The sequence below is a fragment of the Diabrotica undecimpunctata genome, chromosome 7 (genome assembly GCF_040954645.1).
Source record: "Diabrotica undecimpunctata isolate CICGRU chromosome 7, icDiaUnde3, whole genome shotgun sequence".
Lineage (NCBI taxonomy): Eukaryota > Metazoa > Arthropoda > Insecta > Coleoptera > Chrysomelidae > Diabrotica > Diabrotica undecimpunctata.
The window spans coordinates 75,907,708-75,928,650 of NC_092809.1; the positions used below are offsets into that span (position 1 = coordinate 75,907,708).

Sequence of the window (20,943 nt, forward strand, 5' to 3'; positions counted from 1 at the left end):
ATCAAAATTCTCCAATTCCTATTTTAAGCAACTCTATTTTGATTTTATTCACGAATATGAAAACCTAGGTCATATGAATAAAATTTCTATTAATTCAGAATATTCCTATTTTTTACCACATCATGGCATATTAAAAGAGTCTAGTGTTACTACAAAACTTAGAACCGTCTTTGATGGAAGCTGCCAAAGCTCATCAGGATGGTCTCTTAATGACCTTCAATATGTAGGTCCCAAAGTGCAGAACGATATTTTAAACATTTTGTTAAGATTCAGAATTTATAAATATGTTGTATCAGCAGACATTTCTAAGATGTATAGGCAGATACTCATACATCCAGATCATAAATATTTACAACAAATTCTTTGGCGTAAAGATAATAGCGAAGAATTTTCTATTTACCAACTTAACACCGTCACATACGGCACTAGATCTGCGCCTTATTTAGCAATTAAATGTATCAGAGCATTAGCTGAAGACAATTTAGACAAGTTTCCATTAGCTTCTAGCACAATTTTAAATGATATGTATGTCGATGATCTATTAACTGGATCTAATGATCTAAGCGAACTACAAGAAAGATGCAAATCTATTTACGATATGCTCAAGTCAGCTCAATTTGTTTTAAGAAAATGGGTCTCCAATGATCAGCAAGTAATTACCAATTTTCAAGAATCCAATGTCTCAAATTCAGTATTAAATTTGGGAGATCATGATAGTTGCAAAACATTAGGTGTCCAGTGGTTAAATTCGTCTGACTCATTTACTTTTAACATAAACAAGTTACGTAGTCATGAAACATTTACTAAAAGGCACATTTTATCCATTATTGCTCAGATATATGACCCTCTAGGTCTGTTAAGTCCGTCTATTATTATTGCAAAAATGCTCATTCAACAATTATGGACTCTTCATATTTCCTGGGACACTCCGATTCCCTTGGATTTGCAACAGACTTGGTTACAATTTCAAAATAATATTGTTATTTTCAATCAGATATCTATTCCTCGTAAAGTTGTCACGAATACCTTACTTGATATTCACTGTTTTTGTGATGCATCGAAAGCTGCATATGCTACGTGCATTTATCTTAGAAGCGTCGATGATTCGAATCAGTATCACATTAATCTTTTGTGTTCAAAAACTAAAGTTGCGCCAATAAAACTTGTAACTATTCCTAAACTAGAACTTTGTGCTTGTCTATTAGGTGTACAATTAATAAAAATCGTAACAGAAGCCATTAATGTAAATGTTCCCATTTTCATGTGGTCTGATTCTCAGGTAGCATTAAGTTGGATTCATACTGATCCTAGTAAATTACAAGTTTTCGTTGCTAATCGAGTAGCAAAAATTCAAGCATTGTCTAACATGTTCACCTGGAATTACGTTAACAGTTCAAGTAATCCAGCAGATATTGCGTCTCGTGGTATTATGCCCGAAAAATTAATTTCCAATACACTTTGGTGGAACGGACCAACGTTTTTGCAATTGCCACAGTCAGAATGGCCCAATGTGGGTTTTAAGTTAAAAGCGTCAGAATTGACAGAGTTGAAAAAGACTCCTAAAGTTTTCCAAGTTATATCAGTACAATCATCAGATTTAATCACTAGATATTCAAATTTTATTATGCTTCAAAGAATAACAGCCTATTGTTTACGTTTCATCTACAATTTAAGAAATAAAGCTAACAAGCGTACTGGTAATTTATCTATTGCGGAATTAGATGAAGCCCATATTAGTATCGTCAAACAAGCTCAATTAGAGTCATTTGCTGACGAATTATCCCTTTTCGATAAAGGAAATCAACTTCCAAAAAGTAATAGACTTTCTTCATTAACTCCATTTATGGATAACAAAGGAATTCTTCGAGTAGGTGGAAGACTCAACAATACTTACTTATCATTTAATACTAGACATCCTATTCTTCTTTCATCCAAACACTATTTTACTAAATTAATTTTCAAATATAAACACAAGCAACTATTTCATCCAGGTCCTCAATTATTGCTGTCGGCAGTAAGACAACGTTACTGGCCTATAGCAGGACGTGTGTTAGCAAAACAAGTTGTCAAAAATTGTTTAACTTGTTTCAAATTTAATCCTACTCCATTTTTAAGCCCAATGTCTAATCTACCAAATAATCGAATTAAACCGAATTTTCCATTTGATGTAACTGGTATAGATTATGCAGGTCCTTTTAATATTCTTAACAAAACGGGGCGTGGGGCTAAAGTATTCAAATGTTATTTGGCATTATTCATTTGCTTTTGCACAAAAGCTGTTCATTTAGAAGTTGTGTCAGATCTTACAAAAGAGAACTTCTTATCAAGTTTGAAAAGATTTACCGCTAGACGTGGTATACCTAGTACTATTTATTCAGACAATGGCAGCACCTTTATTGGAGCCAACAATTATCTTGAATCATTAGGACAATTTTTACAAAACAATTATAGTTCTATTGAACAGGCTACAAGCGAGCTACGAATAAAATGGATTTTCATTCCTCCTTATACACCCAATCATGGGGGGCTGTGGGAAGCAGCTGTTAAAAGCACTAAGCATCATTTAAAACGTATATTAATTAATAACAATGTAACATTTGAAGAATTTAATACACTTATCATACAAATAGAAGGTATATTGAATTCACGACCATTATTTGAAATGTCAAGTAGTCCTAATGACTTATCTCCTATTACCCCTTCCCATTTCCTAATTGGTAGACCTCTCACGTCATTGCCAGAGTATGACGTAGACAATATAGCCAGCTGTCGCTTGTCCAGATTTCAACATGTTCAACAGCTGTATCAACAATTTTGGCACCAATTTTCTAAACAATACGTATCTCAACTCCATCAGCAGTATAAATGGAAGGATCCATCCACCAAGATTCGACTAGGGACCTTGGTTCTGATTAAAACTGATTCTGTTCCTCCCTGTAAATGGAGTACAGGACGAATTACTAAATTATATCTAGGTAGAGATGGAGAGACCAGAGTAGCAGAGGTAACCACCAGGAATTCAACAGTGACTCGTTCAATAAGACATTTGTGCCCTCTACCCATGCAAGACGAACTTATCAATTGACAATTACTTTTGTTTTTATATTTATGTATTTAGTTATGTTATTATTTCATTACTTTGTGTATATGTATATTTTTTGAAGGTGCCCTTCAAAAGGGGGGCTATGTTCGGATTTTTTTGATATTTTTTAAATGGCAACCATGTCAACTACGCGCTTGGCTATGCGCATTCATTCCATTTTAGAATTAAGTAAGAAGTAAGAGTGAACACATACCTAGACGTGTAACATCTATTTTACAATTAAACGAAATTACAGTCCACAGCGTTTCAATTCAATTCTATTTACCAGTGAACCAACGAAGAAGTGAAGACAAACCAGTGTTTTCACATTCTATTAAACATGCATCTATCAAAATGTGCCACTCTCTATAGCATTTTTGGCTGTTTTCTTGTTTTAGTAATTTGTAGATTACCTTTAATACGCATAACAGATACCCATGGTTTGTTACTACTTTAAAAAAAATGTACATCTTTCAAAGATTTTTTAGATACGCCAATGTTCCGGCCGTGATCATTTTTTATTATTATAAAATGTAATTATAATTCAGTTGTTGATCACAATCGCATTTCAGAGGGAACCACCCACAAAGCCGAATGTACAGCGGATTTATTGAAATCTATAATTATTTCTATATACAGTGTTATTGTTAATAATATCAGGTCAAGTCGTGATGGATTTTTCGTCTTCCGAACGTAGGTGGATGACGAAAAGTTCAATTTTAGATTAGTAGAGAGGAGAGCATACTCGGCTATACTACTTGCCAAACGATACGCTATTTTGTATTAAGCAGTATCTCAATCAATTGTAAAATTCTCGTTTAACATTAGCCAGAACGCCTGGCGTTATTTTTGCACAATCTTCATTAATTTGCATTGTAATCCTTCAATATCTGTAAATAAGATAAAATAATCCTTTGGAGCTATATCGCTTGATCTCGGAGGCCACTTAATGTTACAGTTATTTCCAATCAAATAATTATTTAAACTGTTTTTAAGGAATGCCTCTACCCTCCACCTATTGTTGTCCAGTTAAAGTTCTTGTTCATCTAGAGTAACTTAAGCAAGGCTTGGTAAAATCTCTTCTTGCAAGTCTAGAGATATCATCCGCTAAATAAACAACTGACAGCGTGCGCACTATTGCTTGAATAAAACATCTTGTATTATTGCTACTTTCTCCTCAACTGAGTACATTTGATCCATTTTATTGTTTTTTAAACAATAAATCCTAAAACAAAAAAAATATTGAAAATTCAAATATTGTTAATATTTAATTTCATTGTGACCAAACTCAACCGGTTTTACGCATTCTGCACTAGAATTTCCCATTGAGTTTTCTATGGCCCGTTTAAGAGGGTATGTTCACGCCGCAGTTAAAACGAGTGACATTCAAATAAATTAACGTTTAACAATTCTATGAGTAGATGGCAGCACGTACATCATATTCTAATATTTTAATTTTTCCGAAATTTAATTCTCTTAACAGCCACATTGTTGCCAGCTATGCCAAGTACATCGAGTTAGGGCCAAGTACTAGAACTTACGATCGGTACAGTTCGCTCTCAATCGGCAGTCTTCTTCTGGTCTTCTTCAACGTAAGTTGATATTAGTCATGGTACAAATTCATTGTACCATGGATATTAGTTATTAGTTGAAGCTTTGGTTGAAGCAAAGAACATAGACGCTTATATAGACGCATATATATATATATATATATATATATATATATATATATATATATATATATATATATATATATATATATATTGATATGATATAGGAGAAAAAAAAATAGTGATTAAAAATAATTTACAAGTTATATATTAGATATTAAAAGTAGTTGGTTATTTTAAGAAGTTATATACTAGAGAATTTAATAAAAATATATTTATGTGAGGGCAATTTTAAGAAATTAGCATATAATAATTGTAAAAAGTTGTATTTTAGTAGTTATGATTTTGTAGATATATTTAAGTGAGCCATGTGACTAGGCAACCAAAAATACTCTCCAAGTGACATTTTAGGAAATAATTGGGAATATAAAGTGGGGTTATAATAATAATGTTAGTTTAAAATGTTTAATTTATATATATTTAATGATTTAAATGTTTATTCTGATCTGAAAAGCCTAAATGTCAACAAAATTATCAATAGAACATTAACGAATTCTCCAGAATGCAGAATTTGACCATTTGTTTATGTTGGAACATTCTGGAATAATGATTATGCCGTTGGATCGAACAGATATTTTTTTCGAGAACATCCATATAGAAGAAATAGAACTAAATCGAACATGATCTCTTACCAGATGGTTCTGGAACATCCAAAAAGATATAAATACCCGTGATTTGGATTCAAGATGGCAGTTTTAGTAAGCAGTCAGGCAGTTTAGTAAGAAAGTAGGTCCAATCCATTCAGTTAGTCAATCAGTTACAAATAGTCAAATTGTTTAATATAGTGAGTTAAATGAAGATTAAAAATTATGCATATATTTTAATGCACATTTATAATTATACACAAATAATTATTGAAGATTTAAAAAGTATATTAGAAGAATATTGGATGGATATTGGAAGAAATTAAAATTATATTATGATTGGAGATCAGTATAAATCAACTTATAATAATTGGATATTGGTATATTGAAAAGAAGAATAAATAGAAATGCTGTTTTGCTGGTTTGCTTGGTGGTTTATAAATGCTGGTGAAGAAAAATATATCTTAAATTGGTAGAAGCTGATAATTGGAAAAAGTAATTTCACAAAAACAAGGATAACTGAAGTACGAAGACATTCAGTGGTGATTAGAATTTATATAGTGGAAAACAGTTCATTTAGGCATTCAGTGAAAGAAAGGTACAAAATTTTGTTAATATAATTTAGTTAGTGTCATAACAATTTCAATTTTGAAGATAGTTTGTTTAAATTTTACATTGTCTATAGAATTTAATTAGTTTCATAAGAATTTCAATTTAAAGATAGTTTATTTTAAATTTACATTGGCTAGGTTAGATATATATATGTGTGTTTCATAATAGTTATAATAAAGATAATTTAAAAAAGTACTTACAAACTAATTCTTTGAGAACCGCGATAAAAACCCTATATTATTAAAAATACTCATTGCTCATCATTCAAACAAACAACACATCATAACAATATATATATATATATATATATATATATATATATATATATATATATATATATATATATATATATATATATATAGCTAAGCGTCTATACTCTTTGGTTGAAGTTTCACAAATTCTAATTTTCGGATTGGATCATTCGATATAATTTTTGTATCCTGTTGTAGTTTATTTACTTTTGAGGTTAAGTTGCTGTTGATTTTAAGCGTTGTTTTTTAGTTTTTATAAACATTTTAAATAGTATATACGTCTTGTTTCCTAATATTGATTGACTGAATATTTTTTAACAATTCTAAGTATTGAAAATAGACGTAAACACTAAAAAGTGTATTCATCCTACTATACATAAATACTATACATATTTTTAATTAATTTCAAATGTTCACTGATTTTTCAAATTAAAATTTAATAAACATAATCCTATTTTTCTTCATTCTTTTTTGTGTAGAAAATTATGAGAATAGGAAAAGCTAATGTAATATAAAGAAAATTTTACTAATCTCTCTAATTAATCACAAATCATCATCATCATGTGGTTCAATATGGTGCAGTGCTGCAATATGGACATCCCAATCGGAGATGATAAATTGTACACGATACACTTCGCTGACGACCAAGCCATTCTAGCTGAAGACGAGAGTGATGTAGGCTACATGCTTAGAAAACTGGAAGATGAGTATACCAAATGGGGCCTCACAATTAATATACAAAAAACCGAGTACTTAGTTGTAGGAGAAAAACCAGAAAGCCTACAAATCGAAACGGAAACTATAAAACCAAAAGACAATTTTAAATACTTGGGAGTCCAAATAACATCAAAAGCAGGAAGTAGCGAAGAAATACACTCCAGGATTGGCCAAGCAAGATCAGCCACAAGACAGCTACACGGACTATTAAGGAATAAAAAAATAACAAAGGAAAATAAAAGAAGAATTTATAAAACAATAATAGAAAGTATTGGGCTGAACGGCGTCGAACTCTGGGAAGTAAACCAAAGAAACAAATCAAAAATTAAGGCCATGGAAATGAACTACTGGAGACGATGTTGCCAGCTCACTAGACTTGATAGGGTGAGAAACGAAGATATTCGCAGAGGAATGGAAATCGATCTAGACGTAATAGACACAATCGAGGCCAAAAGACTTAACTGGTATGGACACCTTCAGAGAATGCCTGAAAATAGATGGCCAAAAAAAAATAGAAGAATGGACTCCGTCAACTAGAAGAAAATTAGGATGCGAGAAGCGGCGCCAGCTGTAGAAGACTCGCTTGTTGTATATATATATATATATATATATATATATATATATATATATATATATATATATATCGAGAAAAGGAGTACGACCGTCAATCCAAAATAAACTAAGGTACACTCGAAGAGTGGTGGGTTTTTCGGTCAAAGTGAAGAAATAAAAGACAAAGAAGGTGGCTACTTCATCTATTTATTGAAGACGTTTCGCTTTCTGCTCAGAAAGCATCATCAGTTCATCTAAAAAGAATAATATGAAACCAAACATCCATAGAGAAGTCCAAGAAGAAGAAACATTAAACATTATAAGGTAACTTCTCTATGGATGTTTGGTTTTATATTGTTCTTTTTAGATGAACTGATGATGCTTTCTGAGTAGAAAGCGAAACGTCTTCAATAAATAGATGAAGTAGCCACCTTCTTTGTCTTTTATTTCTCCACTTTGACCGAAAAACCCACCACTCTTCGAGTGTACCTTAGTATATATATATATATATATATATATATATATATATATATATATATATATATATATATATATATATATATTATACAAAAAACACAGTTTATTAGGGTTGCAGTCAGAAAATTGGCCGGGATGTTAATGAAACACTCTTATGACTTTTTGTCTAGCTTTCGGAATGGTTTTATTCCTTTTTCAAGACACTGTAATAAGAAAAAGTGTAACATAAAATATAAAATAGTGGACAAAATACATTTTAAAATTCTTTAAAATTTAGGTACAAGTAGTAAAAATTTTGTTGTCATCTTTTACTGGTGTGTTTTAACTCTGGCACATAGAGAACAAAAAGAAAAAATCCTATGATTAAAAAGTAATTAGGTGTACTTAATATCATATTGAAATACATTGAAAACTCGTTTTCAATGTTTTGTAGATTTTTCTTAAATTTGCCAAACGCGCATCTGTCGCCACTTAATACATCACTGCTGACATCTACTAAATGACACGTGAACTAATTTTCCCATCTATTAAGTGATAGTCGAACTAATTTCTCAATACCAAAATTACAACTTGTTACGGTAATATCAACAAAATCCCTAGTTTACAGATTTTAATTATAATTTTATCTTTAGGTAGGTACAGTTAATTCAAAAATTACGGCTGTATGTATAATGAACGTTTGCTTAAAATAAAAGCTTTTTGGATAGTTAATCATTTAACGTAGTTCTTTTGTACTTAAGTTCAAAAATTATTAGACAATGCCAAATTTTAGACAGGTTACCAAAGTTATGACATGGATTCATTTAAGTACAGTTTTGAAAAATGTACTGCTTTCTTTGCAAATTTTAACTAGATATCATTAAAGTAGAAAGTTTACAGTTCACACTGATAATCATAAGTTTAATATTTGTTTCGAAATAGTGACGATAACTGTACCTAAAAAGTATATAAATTTTAACATTGTGACATACCACCTTAACCATTCACCACCCGGTATAATTATTATTAATATAAAAATTTATAGTTTAAAAGAAAAATTTATAAACATTTGACTCAGGAAAGTTCATTTAAATTGAGTGCAATAAACACTTTTATAGCAGCATTTGTCAAAAAATTACGTTTTACACAAAGAACGACCGTAGTTATTCGACTGCACTATTGTACACAATTCTGATTTGTCGTTGTCATAAAACAACGGAACTAGAGAGCACTATTTGTGTAGCGTCTATGCCGTAATATGATTTACTTGCACACATTTATGAAGTGCATCATATGGCAAAATACAAAATGGCACAACCAGAAGACTGTAAAAACTTACATGATGTACACGCCGCAATTTGTCTACTAAATTGGCTACTCTAGGATCGATACTCTGTATATTTGTGCTGGGCTTTACTTCGGGATTATATTTCTGCATGTCGAAGCCTACATCGACGACTGTCTTCGTGTATCTGAAAAGAAAACAGCATATTAGAGAAATCGTTACAGATTCAAAAGCAATGCTACTTATTTAAATAATACAAAAATTTGTTGTTAGTCTAACAGGCATCTAAAGGTAAACTTTAGTGATATTTATATGAGCATCAGACAACACGAAATTCCTATATCTCTTGGTGCTTAATGCATGCTGATGATGTAGTACTGTTTGGGAAAGTATTTAGTATTTAACTGCATATTTTGCGTTTAAAATTTTTATAACTGTGTTATAATATAATCGTATTTAATTATATATTCTAATTAATTATTTACTTTAAAAGGTTGCAGTATATTATTTTTCTTCTATTCAGTAAATTCTCATTTTCAAACTGGCTAACACATGGTACTCTGTTTTCAAGTTCAATGTTGTTAATTGCCTCAAAAACACAGAAAACGATTTAGAATATCAAATTTCTACGGAATTGTATTCGCAATTTGGTATCAAAGCTGAAGGAGAGCGTTTTAAAAGCCTGATTTATTAAGGTGTGCTTCCTGTACTAGAGTACTACTGCCTAGAGTACGACCACCACTGAGGATTTTTAGGTACGGATTCTTATCCCTACATACACTGGGACTTCTCCAAACAAACCATCTCCCATATTATCAATACGTTCCTGAGAGTATACTTAAGAATGACAACTACAAGCTATACTGGGACCGCACTGTGCTCACAGACCAAACAGGGGCACATAATAGATCAGATTTCATACTTGTTAATAAACTAAAGTGACAAACAACACTTATTGATGTGGCGATATCCAACAACAATAATCTTCGTGTTAAACAGAACGAAAAGATCGCTAAGTAGAGGGATCTGGAAATTTAAATTCGAAGACTGTGGAGAATGGAAAGTACCCAGACAATACCTATTATTCTCTACACTGCTGGAGTCATTCCGAAGAACCTCCTAGAAAACATAAAAAAGCTAGGTCTGAATGAACATCTCTACAAGACGATGCAGAAAGCTGTACTGCTCTCAACGGCCAAATGTGTACGAAAATTTTTGGGAGATACTCCAGCATAGCAAGTCACCTAGGGCTCGATAACATGGAAAGAGGGAGTGGGAGCCGTATGGCTAAATCTGGATAAATGTCTTTATTAACCAACCAATTCATTTTCCTTTACAATAAAATATTATATCCGTAGGGCGAGATTCAGTTTGTATATCACTGTATAACAGCGGCATACAACTGCTCTTCCACCTAACCTCCCGAAGATAGGATAGATAGACTATATTTAAATAATGGAATATGTATTTTACAATGGAATATAAAAATATTACGTATTAAATTTATATATTAAAAACTATTTATTTTTTTAATTTTTAAATTACTCTTCAGCTAATAACTGCTCATAAATTAATCTCTTGAACTTCTTCTTCTTCTTCTTCTCGTAGCACTACAACCCGGAGTGGATTTTGGCTGACTGCACAACTTGCTTCCATCTTGAACGGTCGTCCATAATAGTTGGGTCAGTGGGTAGCCCCATTGTTCGTAGATCTGACCATATATTGTCTCTCCATCGCATTCGTGGACGTCTTAACGGCCTTCTTTCTGTGGGGACTTCCTCCCATATTAACTTGGCAAGTCGGTTATTAGTAAGTCTATAGACATGGCCAGCCCATCTTAGACGTTGAAATTTAATCTCTTGGACTATATCGCTCGCTCTATACATCTGATTGACCTCAGAATTTGTTCTCATTCGGTATTGGTTGTTATTAATGTCGTGATAAGACCAAAGATTCTTCTGAGGATTTTTCTCTCAAAACATCTAAGTTTTCTTTCAGTTTCTTTAGTCATGGTCCACGTCTCACACCCGTACATGAGCACCGGTCTAATCACCGTTTCATATATTCTAATCTTTGATGTTCGTGTTAGGCCTTTAGATTTAATAGTATTGTGGAGGCTGTACATACATCTCTTTGCTGCCTGAATTCTTCCTTTAATCTCTTCCGCGATATCGTTATCTGCAGTGATTGTTGCTCCGAGATATTTCAAACTCTCCACTCTTTCAAAGTGGATTTGCTTGATATGCACTTCGCTTGTGCCGCTGGTTAATAATCAAACTCCGTGCGAAAACAAAACTGATTTTATTTTGAATTACACAATACATGAATATATATAACGCTTATTAAGTATTATGTCCGCTCGCTCTAATGCTGCATCACCGATCCCGTCTCGTACTTGAGTGCTGTCTGTCGTCTTTGGGGTGCCTTAAGGGACTCGCCTTATCTTCACATATGGCATAATATATCTTCCTACGCTACTATGTTGCCGGGTTGTAAAAATGCATAAAATAAACTTGAATTAGATAGAGGCGTGAACATGGCCCCCGCCTTGGCAAACACTGCCAACAAAATCGTCTGCTAATGCTAAATGTTCAAATGTTTAAACTACACTTAGTCCGAAACGGGTAGCGGACACACCTTGGAAAAAGAACGAGTTATGATACCATTGTCTGTCTTTATTCTAAAAACTCTGGCTACACCATCACTGCCGCGTAAAAGTTCGATCACGCGACCTAACTTCCACCTTAATGGAGGTAAATTGTCCTCTTTTATGAGCACTAACGTGTTTTCCGCAACTTCACCGTTAGTAGTAGTCCATTTCGTGCGTTTTTGTAGTTCGGAGATGTATTCTTTGTTCCATCATTCCCATATATGCTGAGAAAGCTGCTGAATATGCTGGAATTTTGAGAGCCGATTAACTGGAACATGACGCAAATCTGGATCTGGATTGGTAATAAGTGGTCTTCCGATGAGAAAATGTGCAGGAGTTAATGGGGAGAGATCATTTGGATCACAGGATAAAGGATGAATCGGTCGGGAATTTATTATAGCTTCAATCTGCACAAGCAACGAATAAAATTCCTCGAACGTTAAGTGCGCGTTTCCCAAAACCCTATGCAAATGATGCTTAACTGTTCTTACTCCGCTTTCCCACAGTCCGCCAAAATGTGGAGAATAGGGAGGTATGAAGGACCACGAAATATTATTCTTTAGCAAGGATTCTCTTATCGCGGGAGTGTGCTGCTCTAAAAAATTTCTTAACGATTTTAACTCCGAACTAGCTGCTATAAAATTGGTTCCATTGTCGGAAACCATCTTTTGAGGCTTGCCTCTTCGCGCAATAAATCTTTTAAAGGCCAACAGAAATGATTCCTTAGACAGTTCTGTAACTAATTCTAAATGTATGGCCTTCGTACAAAAACAAATAAAAAGACACATGTAACTCTTTATTAGTTTACAACCTCGACCCTTTCTATCGCGAATTAAGAAAGGGCCCGCATAATCTACACCTGTTACAATAAACGGTGGGCCACCTGCGAGACGCTGGGCAGGTAGGTCACCCATTATTAGCTGAATGGATTTAGATTTTAATCTAAAACATTTTACACATTTGTGTACGGTACGTCGCGCTAAATTTCTTCCTGATAACGGCCAGAAAGTTTCTCTTATAGTTGCAAGTAAAAGCTGAGGACCAGCATGCATAAGATCCTTGTGAAAATGATTAAATATTAACGATGTAACTATATGATCTGCCGCTAAAATAATGGGATGTTTTTTGTCATACGTAAATTTGGAATACTTTAAACGCCCGCCTACTCTCATGATGCCCTGATCATCAAGAAATGGAGATAAATCATTTTGTAAGGTTGGTCCGGCCATTTGAATACTATTTAATGAAATGCCGTTTGTAGTTGGCGCACTACAATCGAACACAACGCGCAAACGTGTCGTCAAAGAATTTTCTTTTAATACTGGATGATATGGCATAAAATAAAATGTAGTATTTACCCTAAAGTCTGTTGCCGCTTCCGTAATTCTGCATAAACCTTTCATATGTCCTAACTCTTTATATTCCTGGATGAATTCGCTATAAAGAGTTTTAAGACTGGCATCTTTATTGAACTTACGCTCCAGATTAAAAAATCTATTTTTTGCTTGACGAAATGAATCACCGAGTGAACTTATCGATTCCTTGAATGGCAATGATACTATGAATTTGCCTGTCGCGTCGCGTTTCACCGTATCTTCGAAGTGTTTTTCGCATGCAATTTCTTCGCCCGAGAGTACAGGTTTTCCATTGAAAACCTCTTCAAGTTCCCAGAACTTACGTAGCTGTTCTGTAACTTCGATTGTGTTTGTGAAATTACACTTAGTTATTCGCTTTTCTGATGCTTTGTTTTGGCTGATATACTGCCCTGCTATGATCCAGCCAAACATTGTTTCTTGCATGAATGGTTTATTTTTACCTAAACTAATTCTGTTTGCGCCCAGTATTTGCCAAAATAGATCACTTCCTATCAACAATTCGACCCTTTGTGGTTTATGAAAATAATTATCCGCTAATTTTAAATGTTTAGGTATCTGCAAATCGCTAATGTTTATTTCAGATGCCGGCACGCACCCCGTAATTTCTGGTATTACGAAACAATTTAAAGTTTTATGAAAAGTTATATCGCTACGCGACTGTATATTTATTTCGCATTTCAATCGAACGGGAGATGCAATATTATTTATGCCCATGACTGATATGTTCGCGCTTGTCGTTTTTAATCTAAGTTTATCGCATAAATTTTCGGTTATGAATGAGCTTTGTGAACCGCAATCTAACAAAGCTCGCACTATATATGCCTTACCTTGGCTGTCAAAAATATTAACTAATACTGTGGACAGTATAGTTTGATCTGCAGCGCTAACTGCCGAAACTGACAAATTGGTAGTGTTTAAACTACCTTGTATATTATCTGCAGATCGTATATCGCTCGTGTTTTCTACCGGTTGATGAACTAAAGCTGCGTTCTGTTCGCTTGATCTATCTGGATGCAATAACGTATGGTGTTTTGACGCGCATTTCTTGCATGTTGATTGTCTACACCGCTTATAGAAATGTCCAGGTTTAAGACAATTCGTGCAAAGATTGACCTGTCTTACTTTATCAAACCTGTCCCTAGATGAAAGTTTTGAAAATTCGCCGCATTGATAAATGGTGTGTTCCCTTTTGCAAATAGGGCAACACTGTGTATTATCCGATTTATTTAAAGTTCCCTGTGATGAATATAGACCGCGAATTTTATGTGAATATTTCGTATTCCGTGAATATGCGCCCGCCTGAGAAATATTCCGTGTATTTTGTTTTTCAGCTTGATTTACCTCAAGAAATTCTAAGAGGTCCGCCCTTGATTTTAAAAACGTTTTAAAATCATCAAAACTAGGAATTTCATTATGTGTTTTGCTATTCTCCCATGCGCGTAAAGTCGATGTATCGAACTTACAAGAAATAATATGAATAAGGAGTATGTCCCACGAATCAGTAGGTAGCCCTAGCTGCTTTAACGCGTATAAATGCTTCGAAAAAATGTCAACTAATTGCCGCAATCTATTAGATGACTCTTTATGTATTGGCTCTATATTAAATAAGGCATTAACATGATTGGAAATTAATAATCTCTTATTATCGTACCTTTCCCTAATTAATTTCCACGCAACTGCATAGTTTTCGGCGGTAAACTCTAATGTTCGTATGACCTGCGCCGCACCGCCCTGTAATGAACTTCGTAAATAATGAAAACGCCTTATATTGTCTAAGTACTCATTTCTGTTAACTAAAGATTCAAAAAGATCTGCAAAATCTAACCAATTATTATAATTACCATCAAATTTTGGTAACTCGATAGGTTTAAGCTCAATACAATGCGCTGTATATGAATTCTTAGAGCGCTCACTTGCTTTATCGCTTTCTATACAAGCTACTTGTTGATTATCGCGAATGATTTTTCGCGCTACCGCTAATTGTGAATAATATTTGTTATAGAATTCTTCGCGCTCCGTATATTCATCCTCTAATAATTCAAATTGAACCGTATTTTCTATTTGCCCCTGAACCTCATCGAATTCGCCCTGTAAATGTTCTATATTATTTACCATTTCAATAGCCTGTAATACTTCTAAATCTGAAATCGTTTCACCCTTAGTTATTTTATCATTTAACGCTAATATAAATTTCGAAAATATTGTGAGTTTGCATTTAAAACCGCCCCTTTTTCGCTTTAAATTCTCCATAATTTTATAATGAATTAAACAGTAAACAGAAACAGATTATAAATCGCTTGATATTCGACCCTAACGTTCTCAGAATTATCACGTGTGCAGAATAAAGGTACAAAGACTGATAAATAAAAGGGAATGTGAAGTGGATATGCTCACCAAAATATTGTATGTTTATTCTTCTAACAGCTGGCCTCCTGGCGCCAAGGATTTTCGTCTCAACTCGTATAATAGGTCTTCACAGATTTTAAACCCACAGTTGTCCAATTATGTAACTGTCTTAAGAACAACGTTCGACAGTCTATAACGCGCTCGGGCCACTATGAATGCACTATTTCGCCCGCTAATATGATGACACAAATATGAGTTCGGAATTCGGTGAATTTACACTGTTTCAACACAAGAATTTGATGATTCGACTCGAATAGACCATGGATTTGCTTGATATGCACTTCGCTTGTGCCGCTGGTTAATAATCAAACTCCGTGCGAAAACAAAACTGATTTTATTTTGAATTACACAATACATGAATATATATAACGCTTATTAAGTATTATGTCCGCTCGCTCTAATGCTGCATCACCGATCCCGTCTCGTACTTGAGTGCTGTCTGTCGTCTTTGGGGTGCCTTAAGGGACTCGCCTTATCTTCACATATGGCATAATATATCTTCCTACGCTACTATGTTGCCGGGTTGTAAAAATGCATAAAATAAACTTGAATTAGATAGAGGCGTGAACACAAAGTTATATGGGTCTAATGTAACATTCTCTTAAACTTGACACTAGACAAATTTCTAATATTGTGGGACAAACTGTTTATATTGAAAGCAATTGAATACGAGAATGAACGTCTCAAAAAATATGTTGAATGTTTAGGTAAAGTTATGGTATTCTTGTGTCTAAGATTAAGAATATGAACGTCAGTCCTATAAGTTATTCGATTGTGCAGGTATGGTGCAACTCTCTCTTGAATGATTTTATGGTAAAAACAGAAAGCATGTAGTTTTCGACGATTTTTCATATTTAGCCACTTGACTCCGGTGAAGACATGACTTATCCTTTGAAATTTCCTGATGCCAAAAATCAAACGCAAACAAAAATTTTGCAATTTCTGTATCCTCCATGAATTAAATTCAGTGAGACACGCATTATAAAGCACGTCACAATAATTTAATTTTGATAAAACCAGAACATTACATAATAATGAGTTGGTGGTCCTACTTAATAAATTATGGCTTTGATACAGTAGTTTTAAAACGGCGTAAGCTTTTTGTAAACAAATACTTACGTGATATGTAAAACTTAAATTTTCGTCAAACCAAATCCCTAGGCTTTTAATCTTTTTGCTAAAAATTAAATTTCCTAAGATATTTCGATTGACATAATTTTCTAAAAATATTTTCCTATCGAGATTCCTCCCAAATATGATACCCTGAGTTTTGGATGTATTCAATTTTAAACAATGATTTTGAGAGAAAAAAACTGCAGATGAAGGTCATGATTTATTGCATTTAGAGCTTTTTCACACTCATTTGGATAAAATATATCGTCTGCGTAATAATGCTGTGAACAGGACAAAAAAAAACAGATGGAAAATTTGATGTTTATATAAAGAATAAAATTGGACCTAATATAAATCCTTGAGGCACACCAGTATTAAGATCTAAAATATTTTGGTTAAGTTTTACTGCTTGACATCTATTGGAACATAGAATTTCATTAGATCAACTGCTTTCACTTCTAGACCAACATATGTTAAAATAGAGAATAACAAATTATGGTTAATTGTATCAAAAGCTTTTAAGTAGTCTAGAAGAATTAGAATTGATATTTTGTTTTGATCGTAGGCTCTAAAAATATCCTTTGTAATATTTAATAAAGCAGAAAGAGAGCCTATCTGGAACTAGAGTTCTGGTAATCAAAAATGTAATTAAAAATATTTATTTTTTACTTAGGTATATACTGTTAAAACAGGACATATCGTATGTGATAAATTTAATTTTGACCATTTTTTATTTACGTCACCTTACAGGGACCCTCCCTCTTACCGCATGCTTGCATTAATAACTGATGAAAAATAGCTTTTGTAATTAATCTTATTAAAATTATTGGTACTAAAAGAATTTTTATATGTGTAAATTATCAATTATTCAATGGAAATGTGTAATTTTATCGGTAAAGTGGCAAAGAGGAAGCTTGACGGAATGTGCGTATTACTTCAGTTTTGAATATTCCACAATAAAAATATACAAAAGAAATGTTATTCTTTGTCTATTCTTTTTTATATAAAATGAAAAGATAGCAATTTCATTACCGAACTCCAAATTATTTTTTACAATGTATTTGAAACACTATCACTAAAATATCTCATTTTATATATAATAAAAGCTTACGATACCTTAATTATTTCGGATTAAAGGCGGCATTTGTATTAAATTAACGACCGATATGCATCTGGTTTAGTCGACTATTGTGTAGTAGAAAATTTGGGTATAGTAACGCTATTACTATTATACTATGATATTAACTGAAACTAAAGAGCAACCGATAGCTTTAATGGTCAAAAGAATCATAAAAAGAAAGCCTCAAGATGGGCTACCTTTTGATGGGTGTTCAATCACAAATTAAACCCTTAGTTTGTAAAATAAAAATAAAATAGACAGTTAAGGTTTGATTTCGTTACAGCGTACCACCATTCGCTGATATGCATATTTCTGCCTCTTGGCTTCCTCAGAGCGAACTCATGGTAAGCTTAAATGAAATAAAAACTTTTCCATCCACAAAAGTAAATATTTAAGATATTTACCGACAGACGCAAGAGCGACATCTAGAACAAATACTAATAAAAACTCCGAGAGAAACCAAAATACAAAGTCCTCAGTAGTAAGTGATAACAAGACATATTCACAGACTGCTAAAGGTACTAAGACTAGAAGCGAAACAGAATCTAATAATCAACAAGACTCGACTATAGAAACCAGCATTCAAGTGATTATGCCAAAACTGACTGACCAGGAAAGGTTATTTAAAAGAATTGAGAAAAGATTGACTTATTATGGCAACAAAGGAGCCATCCCAAAAAAGAAAATATAAATGACTAGCGGTCTTAAACTAATGGGTTGGAATATCAACGTATTAATGCAAAGATAACAAGAAGTGCAACTAACCATGGATACGAATAAAATTGACATGTGTTTAATATCTGAAATACACCTCACTAAACAATAATTCATTAGATTTAAGGGATACAAAGTTTACCGGACCAAACATCCTAAAAAATAATGCTAGTGGAGGTATGGCAGTTATATGTAGACAAGATCTTCAACATAACGAAGAAGTCAAATTTGAAGATGAAGATATTTAGGCAACGATGGTAAACGTTAGATAAAACAGCAGTACATTACAGATTATTTTTTAATTTGTAAATTAGACGAAATTAAATAAACATACTTTTGCGTTCCAAAACAAAAATAAGCCTTATATGGGGTTAACGCATGTGCAAAAGGTAAAGATTACTGGTCTTGTGAAGCAAGGAATGTCTCACAGGCACATAGAGACAGTGGTAAGCGTAATACAGTGCCAAAAACTTACGTTAGGTATAAGGCATTAGTAATGATTAAGAATAGACTAAGACAAAGTCGCCAAAAGGTAACAATGGCTCGCCCAAAGGATCGCCCAAATATTGATCGCCTAAATTGGTGTCGCCTACAGCAAAACTGGCATATTGGAAATTGGCAAAACGTGCTCTTTTCAGACGAAACCAGGATTTGTAAAAATCAGATGACCGACGAATTCGTGTACTTAGAGAGTAAGGAAGAACAGCAAAAACGGAAATTGCCACGGATAATGCTCCTCCATATACAAGCAGAGTGACTACATATTTCCTTAAAGCAGAAGATATCACAGCTATGGAGTGGCCTGCTTGCGCACCCTACCCTAACCCTATAGAGCAATTGTGGGATATTCTTAAAAGAAGAATTAGAGCTCACCGAGAAAATCCATCAAACACTGCACAGCTAATAAAGCTGCTCTTGAAGAATGGTCCACACTCACCTACCACAACAAAATAATTGATAATTTGTTTTATCGTTTTCTTTAATCTTTATGTATTTGTGATTAAATTGTTTTAAAATAAATATTATTTGACTTCGTACGATGGTTTGAAATATTAAGAAATGTCAGATAATTCCATATAAGTTTAGTTGTGATTGATTAGATTAAAACTTAAAACGATTATACTTGTTTTTATTGCAGAAACATCTTGAATTCACGCATTATTAAAGGAAGGTGTTTTCCATATTTAAAAATTTAATATCCCAAAATCGTTGAACATGCCTTAGTGTCACGCCAAGGTGGTAGTGAGCCTCATTCAAACTCTAAAAAATTCATTAGAGGCTCTTAAGGGCAGACTTTATTGCCGCTGAATGGTAAGCAATTTATCGTATTGGCGGGGACGTTTTAAGCATAATAGAATTTGGGGAGCGGCGAAGAGATCGAGATTTTGAATTCTGCCGTCGGAAGTTATTTGATGTTCGAATAAATAGACGCCCTTTCGATCGCCGTAATTTACTCAGTACAGAATAAAACGAAGAGGAGAAATTCGATTTGAAAAGAAAAGTTCGAAAGTACGTCTACCCTAAGCTAATACCTGTCTTAGTGAGTCTTACTCAATCGAACTGCGAATTTACATACAAAGACCACTCAAGTCGCATAATTGAAATTTAGAAAAAAAATCTGGGGTTCTGAGCTAATATTTAAGTTGATAAAATAAAGGGATTTTTTTTAACCAAAATTTCGTCAAATAAACCCGTTTTTTATCCATTCTCTGATTTTGTGTTACTTTTTCCATATCAGAATCCGCTTTTGTATTATATTTCTTTAGATTTTTCTACCTTTGGTTTCAGCTATGCCAAACTCTCTCAAAAAAGGTTCATTTTATTGACTCCTCGTGTGCTTTTAGCCTTTTTATTTTACGAATTACGGTTTTCGAATTAAAGGATTATAAATTTGCAAACATATACATTTTGTGTTTACTTTTAGTAAGTTTACTTTTTTTACCTATCCATACATAACAATTGGTCAAGCTATTCTCTTGGTGACCGACTCAGCAGCAGCGGGTTCTACACAATAAACGACGTTACTGTCCTGCAAAGCGGTAAGTTTGAGAACACACTATGTGAGTGATTACAAGTTGCTATCAGACTAATAGAAACATGGTGTAAGGAACACTCACTATCTACAAATACTAAGAAGACAGAGATGGTCCTCTTCACCAGAAAAAGAAGGATATTGGATACTGCAGTCTAGACTTTTCTGAAGAGGTGAAATAACTTGGAATTACCCTTGACAGGAAGTTAATATGGAACTGCCACTGAAATGATAAAGCTAAAATAGCATATATTGCCTTTGAGCAGTGTAGACGAACGGTCAGACGCATCTGGGGCCTTTCGCCCAGGGTAATCGCAAAGATG

At 33.4% G+C, this 20,943-nt stretch overlaps 1 protein-coding gene across 1 annotated transcript in view; it reads right to left on the reverse strand.

The window, feature by feature from the left end:
• Window positions 1-20,943, reverse strand: part of dally (division abnormally delayed protein) — a 507,405-nt gene that overhangs the window by 33,401 nt on the left and 453,061 nt on the right. Inside the window, exon 5 of the mRNA XM_072539017.1 lies at window positions 9,264-9,396. Within this exon, the coding sequence (XP_072395118.1) occupies window positions 9,264-9,396 (133 nt within the window). The remainder of the gene's footprint in view (window positions 1-9,263; window positions 9,397-20,943) is intronic.